Source organism: Gekko japonicus, unplaced genomic scaffold, assembly GCF_001447785.1.
Source record: "Gekko japonicus isolate JY-2015 unplaced genomic scaffold, Gekko_japonicus_V1.1 scaffold607, whole genome shotgun sequence".
NCBI lineage: Eukaryota > Metazoa > Chordata > Lepidosauria > Squamata > Gekkonidae > Gekko > Gekko japonicus.
The window spans coordinates 658310-667040 of NW_015164199.1; the positions used below are offsets into that span (position 1 = coordinate 658310).

An 8731-nucleotide genomic window follows, 5' to 3' on the forward strand; every position below is an offset into this window, starting at 1 on the left:
GGGTGGGCAACGGTGATTCCCCTGACCCCCCTAGCAGAAATCTAACATCCCTACTTGTAACTCTGCAGCTCCTTCTCAGAAGCTCCCCCCCTTCAGATTCCTCCTGAAAACCAACCTTTTTGGTGAGGCCTCCGACCTTAATTCCGGTCCCCCCAAACAAAACCTAAATACATTTGCTCTTTGTTCACCTTTTTTGTCCTTTGCTTCTTTCTTTCCTCTCATGGTTATCTTCCACATTGTTGAAATCCATCTCTTCAGAGCAGGGAACCTCTATTCCTCGCTTAGGCTACTCTGTAAAGTATCCTGATCACTTAAGAAACTGATAATAATAACCTTCTACGGTAGGTCATCTCACAGAAATAGAACACACCCTATTTATAGGACTAGCAGATCACTCCATTTTTTTAGTCTTGAACTGGTCAGGGGTCATTAATGGCTCCTCATTTCTGCATGTTCAGTCCGCCCCCCCCTGCCCCCCCAAAAGCACTTCTACTCTAACAGGAACACAATTTATACTTGGCTGGTTCAATTTCACCCCCGTTCACAAAAGATTCCTGTCAACAAAGCCTAACAACATAGACAGATAAGTGAGGAGGTGCCACTTAAAAAGCAAAAACAGCCCCCCCCCCAGATTTAGAGCACACGAGGGAATGGACTTGTGTGGTTTCACTGTCGCTGCTGCAGCCACCAACATAGCACAGTGGCAGTGAGGCTGCCACATGACAGGTTTCCCCACAGCTTCCCTGCCCTGGTACTCTGGCAGCATCTGCCCCCCCTTCTCTGAGGCTAAGATTGCCAACGGCCACACAGGGCCTGGAAATATCCTGGAACTACAACTGATCTTCAGACTGCACAGATCTGTTCCCCAGGAGAAAATGGCTGCTTCAGGGTATGGACTCTGTGGCCTTCTATCCCACTGAGGTCCCACTCTTCCTCAAACCTGCCACCCCCCAAAACGTCAGATATTCCCCAACCTGGAACCAATAGACCTACCACCACTGGATTTGGGGGAGGGGGAGGATTTTTTTTAAAAAAAATAGCAGTTGGATATCATTATATTGTTATAACATTCTAACAATCTGTATACCAGGTTCTCTAAATTACCAGCTTTAATTTTTGCCCCCACAAAGTATGTCTCTAGCTTCTTTTGTTGCAGAAAGAGTGAAGGGCATATATCTGCACTTAAGAGCCTAGAAACTTAAAAAAAATGAAAGGTAGAAATTCAGAAGAAGAGGAGGAGGAGGAGGAGGAGATTGGATTTATACAATCACCTTTCCCTTCCCCTCCCCACAACAGACGCCCTGTGAGGTAGGTGGGGCTGAGAGAGCTCTCTCGAGAACTGTCCTTGAGAGAACAGCTCTGACAGAACTATGGCTTGCCCAAGGTCATCCAGTATCTGCACGTGGAGGAGTGGGGAATCAAACCCAGTTCTCCCAGATTAGAGTCTGTGCACTTAACCACTACACCAAACTGGCTCTCTCAGAGAAACTAATACACAGAGTGCTATAAGAGTCATTATAATATGCAGTTGCCAATTTAAAACAAAAGCTAAAAACTCCCCCAGTGTTAGGGGAGAAATGGCTGTCTCAGGCAGAACCAGGAAAATCCAGGCTTTCCCTCCCACTTGCCATCCAAGCTTTTCTGTGGTCTTACATTAATTTAATTTGATTGGTGCAATTATTATTGACTATACCAATGGAATTACATTTCCTGTTTTTGACGTTACTAGCCGCCTTTCCCCTCTTTTAGCCTTTTGCTAACCCGTACGTTGGTCTCTCTCTCAGATATATTTCATAATATCAGTTTGAAGGTGAACTAGAAGGTGAACTAGAACAAGGGAATTAGATAAGCATGTGGAGCAGAGGTCCATCAGTGGCTATTAGCCACAAGGTATAGATAGGGACTCTGGGGCAAGTGATGCTCTGTCTTCTTGGTGCTTGGGGGGGGTCAACAGTGGGAGGGCTTCTAATGTCCTGGCCCCACTGGTGGACCTCCTGATGGCACTGGTATTTCTGGCCACTGTGTGATACAGAGTGTTGGACTGGATGGGCCTTTGGCCTGATCCAACATTGGCGTCTCTTATGTTCTTATGAACACTCCAGGTCTGTTTGTATAAGCCTAATGCTTTATCGCATGGGAGGTATCACAGAACAAACATGATGCACAGATTGATTTCCTTTGGGAAGTATCTTGCACATACCTAAAGGATTGTATAGTGCCTTTGAATCCAGGTATAAAATTATAGCAATTTAATTAAAATATATATATTATTCTGACACCCTGCATGGCCGAGATACCAGAACTGATGTAGAGTTGTGTGATCACCTTCCCTACTGTCATCAGGAACTCTGAAGATATCTACAAAAGGCAGCCAGAGCTTGAACCCATCTGGTGAAGGGTAGCTGTGTGCAGTGTTAACTTGTACAGACTTTTCTCCCAGGCAGGTCAGGGGCCTTGGGGAGGGACATCAGTTCACGCTAACAAATAGGCTGTCCGTCCCTGACACCCCCACCAAGCACAGCCTCAGATCCCACTTTAAAACAACAACAACAACCAGGAGCCATTTTTTTCCATCTACAGTCACATTTGGGACCTTGACCGGCAAATGTGGACCTCACACTTAGCCCCTGGCCTGGGGAGCAAAATCCTTTCCAGCACTGTAATTTGGTAGTTGTTTGTTCTTTTCAAAGAATAAACCAGTCTTAGCATTGTCTCTTTACATGCAAAGAGTTACAGAAATCTGGATAAGCATAGCATGTTAGGCATGAAACAAAGTGCTGATATAATGGAATATACAGTTTGCACCAACACTAACCATGGCTTGCCCTGCCCACCACTTTTTTTTAGTGTTTGTGGTCTTTCTTAAGAATGTAAGAAGAGCCCTGCAGGATCTGACCTGTGCTTCCTCTAGTCCAGCATCCTGTCTCACACAGTGGCCAACCAGTTCCTCTGGAGGTCTAACAACAGGGCATAGAGGCCATGGCCTTCCCATGGTGTTGCCTCCTGGCACTGGGATTCAGAAGCTGATTGCCTCTGAATGTGGAGGTTTCCTTTAGTCACCATGGCTAGTAGCCACTGATAGACCTCTCCTCCATGAAATCTAATTCTAATCCCCTTTTAAAGCCGTCTATGTCTGTGGCCACCGCATCCTCTGGCAGCAAATTCCACATTTTAATCACTCTTAAATCAAACTGGAAAACAGAGGCTGCATGTTGCTCTGTTATTTCTATCTTTGAGCGCCATGTGCATGAAGAAGACAACTGTATATTTGCTCTAGAATTTACATGATCATTGTAATCCCATGATTACAATCAAATGATCGTGTGAAAGACAACCAGAAGGGTTACTGAGCAAACTCTGAGAACATCTCACAATCTTGAGATCACAGGTATTGCCAAGATGGGATAGGGAGTTTTTCTTTTGACTGTGTCAAAGTCACCTCTGTGGTAATCCACACGTGTTGCTTGGGAAACACTTTTAAAATACAGCTTGGGAAAGAAAGATTACAAGCTAGAATTTTGCTTGCATCAAGGCGTCTCGGGGATAACATATTTTTCAATGTTTTTCTTCCAGACATTCGAGATAGTGGGGGGCCCAAACCAGTGATGGTGTATATTCATGGAGGGTCCTACATGGAAGGCACTGGAAATTTATATGATGGCAGTGTCCTGGCGAGTTATGGCAATGTGATAGTCATCACCGTCAACTACCGGCTTGGGGTACTTGGTAAGAAATAATCTGATTTTAACTAGTTCTTGCCTTACATGATACTCTTTGTATTGACCGCAACACTATTTACAGATTCTGCTGGCTTTTTAAAAAAAGGTTTCTTTTGAGTGGAAAAAAATAGGTTTCTCTGCCGAGGATTTCAATTTGTTACTATGCAGACTAACCTAAAATTATACTCCACTTTGATGACATGGAAACACTGTGCAGATGTTCAGAATGATACACTGCTTTGTTGTCTCAAAGTATCCTGTATTAACATTACAGTAATTAGTCTTATGTATCGTAGAGGGATTTAAAGCAAATTGCAAGTCCTCTCTCAGATATGGTGTTTTTGTTCACAGTGATATACATGCCTGGATATTGTGCTTCCAGATTCTGGATAGTAAGAGTGTTTGAGGAATATACTTTTATATTCAGTTTTGGTCTTGGAGAAATACACTGCGCGAATACTGTTTTATGCAACACCGGTGAACATATTCTCCCCCTCCCTCAAATTGTGATTCTAGTTAGCTGCTTCTTCCAAAATGTTACATATAACAATGTTTTTTTGTTATGGCATAGACAAGTTTTTTGTGGTTTTTTTGGTTTTTGGAAAAGAGTTTGTTATGTTCCGTTGTTTACTTCTGAATAGTCCCTGCGGAAAACATTACAGGATATGTTGAATTGTAGAAGCTGGTGTTATAAACTTTTCATGAAAAGCTAAGAGGAATGCCTACCCGTAATGCCACAAAATTGTTTAGGCAAGAGGTGGTATTATTCATAGGCAGAGGTTCACCTTGTACAACCTTTAAGTGTTCTTAGCACTAAAAGAAGACCACTTGATCATTAGATTTGTCCACTTGTTCTCTGCGGATATAATTTTCTTTGAACTTTTGAATTTTTTTCCTTACGGCTGCCTGAGTTAATTCCATGCTATTGACAGTTTGGGTAGGGGGGCATTCACTCAGTATTTGAAACCCTATGATTATAAGGAAATAGATCAATTTGTAGAAGTATGAAATTTACTTCTTTGGTCCCCTTGGTTGTCATTGGTTTTGAACGCAGTGCATTTTTGTTGCTTTACCTTTTCTCTTTCACAGGGAGGCACTGAAATTCAATAGCTATGCATGTCGCAGTATGAAATATCCAGACCCTACTTTGATTTGTATCAGATTCCTTTTGCGTAGCTACCTGGTCTCTTCTTTGCTTTCTCAGGGCAATTAAATATTGACCTGTAATCTCTAGGGCCATGTTGTGCATTAATTTGCAATTCACTGTTGTAGTTGGTATGCAAGATCATCTTTCTGTTTAGCATAAGTTTCTTGTTTCTGATCTGTGTGTGTATATATGCAGGTGCGCATGTGGTGGTTGCATTTACCATCCGCATTTCTATTCTTTTTCCCCTGGACGGTCAAATTAAAAGGTGGGGGAGGAGTTTCTTGTTCGCTAATTGCATCACTCATTATGATTTCAGAGGCTGTTTCCTGACAATCAGGGTCATCGTAACTGAGCACTCAAGTGAGAGGCTGACAGAACCAGACACTCACCTGACCAGCACTGGTTTCCCTAACCAGATAATCAGATACAATTTAAAGTAGTGGCTGTGGCCAAAGGTTCAAGTGAGGGCTTATAACATCTAGCTCAAAGATTCTCCTCCCTGGAGGGAACAACTCCCCCAAAGTTTGGCCTCAGCTTGTCATGGGCTTGTTGCCAGCCCTCACTGCCTGTTCCCTGAACCAAGAAAACTTACTTGTGAGAGGAGAGGAAACTGGTGGTAGGGAGATGTGGCTGGAGCAATGCCAGAATTTGTAGACCACACGCTTATTGACTGGTTATTGTTCAGCATGCTCTGAATTGTCTGTTGACACATGGATACATGGGAACTGTTGTTTTGTGCTGCCTTTGAATTCTGTTAATTGTGCTCTGAGGTATTGGAAATTATGATTCCTCTTGCATCCCGACAACAATCCCTTGGGCATACTGTACCTCGACATAAAAGATAAGTTCTGTGCCCTCACTAATCTGTCCTCCCTGCTTCTAATCCTGCCCTTTCCACACATGTGTTTGGCCAGGTATGGGGAGACTATAGAGGGAGGGTTGTGAAGAGTTTCCCCAAACGTGTCAACATTCTGAGCTTTCCTGGAGAATTCTAAAACAAACAAACAACCCCCCCCCCCAACCCCCTAATTATTATTTGCCAGTGCATCCTATTCAGAGCATCGCAACACTTTCTCTAAGAGTGTTGCGATGACAAGGACGCATTGAATAATCTAATGATTTACAACAGAAGCTGGGGAGAGGTGACCAGTGCGGTTTACAATATCACCTTACATTTTTCCCCCCCTGGATTATGTAAATCCTATTGAAATTAGTCGACCCTACAAGGTTTTGACTGCAAATACAACCCCACAGGAACTTGCCCTGCTAGCACTATGGCTGGATCCAATTCCCAGCAAGCGGGGCAAGGCCAAAGGCAAGCCCCAACTCTCCAAATCCCATCCAGCCAATCATATTAATATCTGTGGTTCCTTTGTTGCCGTGCACCAAAGGAATCTTCTTCCTGCCTTTGCATATCACAAATGTATCATGGCAGGGTAATAGCACTGGTTCATTTGTGCCACAGCTGGAACATGTGCCGGTGATGTGACTGGGAGGTGGTACGAGTACAGATTGTGAAGATGCCACCTACCCTCCTGGGCCTGATTTTTTTGTACCTGCTGTGCATTTTTATGACCTGGTGGCCCATAAAAGGCAGGCTCTGGACATATTTGAGAATGGGAATGTCTCCTGTCTCACCCCACTGCTCAGGGCCAGTTCCCGATTTTTTGGGGGGAGCTGGGCAGATTTTGGACAGCTCGCTTGCTCGCTCACTTACTCATGTGTCTCACTACCTGCCTGCGCATCCTTCCCTTCCTTGGCTGTACGCCTTCCCACTGGATATGTTCACAGCGGTCTGCACTGTCTGCAGTCCTTATCTGATGGCACTAAGCAGTTTATTCAGCTGGAAGATGAGTAGTGGAGCGCTCACAACTGAGCAGGCAGGAAAAGGACTGGCAGTAGTGGGCCCTGCCAGAACCCCTGGGCCCTGGCAGCTGCCCCAAATGGGGGTATGCTGATGCCAGTCCTGCCATAGCTGAAAACTTGGTAGCCTTTTTTCCATCCTCCCAATGCCCATAAGCTTGTTCCTGGTTCCTGGGTTTTGCTCATCCCTCCAACAGCAGCTGCAAGAAGGGGCCATGCCGAGAAGCAAATGAAAATTATGCCTTTTATGCCTCTATGACCGGTCCATTCCGTTGAAATGCTAGTCCTGCGCAAGCTGTCCGTCTTAGTGATGGATAGTACATGGAAAAGTCTGATATCCTTGAACTCCCCTGGTCTCTGAAGAAAAGCTCTGCATGGAGAGTTAAGAGGGTTTTATAGCTTATTTTTTGTATTAAATAGAAATGACTTGCAAAAGGGCACTGGCACTGGAAAAAAAGGGAGGGGGGAATCTAAGGTCAACTGTTTGAAGCCCTTTTGAGGGCTTCTTTCCAATTTGTGCTATACCAGAGGAATTTTAGAGGGCCAGGAGTTAGGGTTTGGGTTTTTCTCTCTCTCTCTTTCAGAGGAGAAATAAATGAAGAGCCTAGCCTTGCATTGAGAAAAGATTAAAATGGATAGGGGCGGAATGTCCTTTCTTATACCAATAATGATTTAAACGATTTGCTATTGACATTTTTGTTTTCGCTTGCTCCCATTTGAAAAGAATCAGAAGAGGGAGAAAAAAAGAACGGTCATTCTTCATTGTCATGTGCTGCCATTCAATCAAGCCGGCCATGCTAATGAGACAGAAATACCTTTCGCCCTTGACAGTTCCATATTCAGGCTTTGTATTTGTGCATTGTGTTCCTGGATGAATGTCTTCTTTCCAAAGACTTTAATGGGACTCAAAGTGTGTGTGTGGGAGAAATGTTTAGGTATTTTCTCCAACTCATCAGTTCATTGCTATAGGGTTTCTGGTGGGGGAGGATTCATGGAAATCTTTTCTTAGTGCCAATGCTGTGCCACGTCATAGATTTGTTTTGAATGTTTTTCCTCCTCTTGGAAGCCAATAAACATATATCCAAAGACACAACAAACATATATTCAAAACAACGCATGTTGCTGTTCATTCAGTGCACGGAGGAGTTAAATGGAGAACCTCTTGGCTACCAAGGCTGTGAGTCAGTGGGTGGTGCTGGTGTCCCTGGACTGTCATTTCTCCATTCAAACCATAAACCTTGTTTCAGAATTAATTTGCCCACCAGGGGATGTCCTCTTTTTCTACATATTCTGGGAATTCTCTGATTAATAATAAGATAGTGTGAATTATTCAGCTCATTTCGAGCAAAGGGACACCCCCATCCAGTAATGGAGGAAGAAGCTCAAACGAGGCTTGCTGTCCGCTAGTCTTATTTTAACAGGGTGTCTCAGAGGACAGCGTACGTTAATATTAATGAACAGGAAAAGGAAATAGTCTGTGAAGGAATTGCCATTTTCTGATTTCTTGAAAGGCTGCTTAGACTCCTTTCCCAGGGTTTTTTGCACTTGATGAAATGAGCAAACGTCTTCGTTTTCTATACAGCAGCTTTGGAGGCCTTGAGCGTTGGCTGGTTAACCAGGTCTGAATGAGTATTTCATTCCTGAGGAGCACTTTATTTTGGATCCGATCTCACCACAGCACAGCATGTGTTTACAAAATGCTTGATGGCTGACACCTCTCTCAATTTGGGAGGGGTTCATCTTATTAATGTTTCTAATAAGCGGAATATCTATGCTTTCAATAAGTAGCCTTCCCATGTGTTCCTTGCGCTGCTCAGACCACATACTTAAGAGTCAGCTCTTGAATGTTAAGAGTTCAGGAGAGCAGGATACTCTGAGGTAAAGGCTTAATCCAATGTTTTATTCCTTGTCGATAAAGAAACAGGAATGAAATTTCTTTCTGTAATTGCCTCGGACTTTCTTAGCATCTCAAGCTCTCGCTGGCTGAATCTGAGAATGGTAG

The 8731-nt window shown here is 43.7% G+C and overlaps 1 protein-coding gene across 1 annotated transcript in view; it reads left to right on the forward strand.

The window, feature by feature from the left end:
* The window catches only part of LOC107107990 (neuroligin-1-like), a 260939-nt gene extending 256814 nt beyond the window's left edge, over positions 1–4125 (forward strand). Inside the window, exons 3-4 of the mRNA XM_015408374.1 lie at positions 3574–3719; positions 4102–4125. Coding sequence (XP_015263860.1) covers positions 3574–3719; positions 4102–4125 — 170 coding nt within the window. The remainder of the gene's footprint in view (positions 1–3573; positions 3720–4101) is intronic.
* Positions 4126–8731: the final 4606 nt, after the last annotated feature.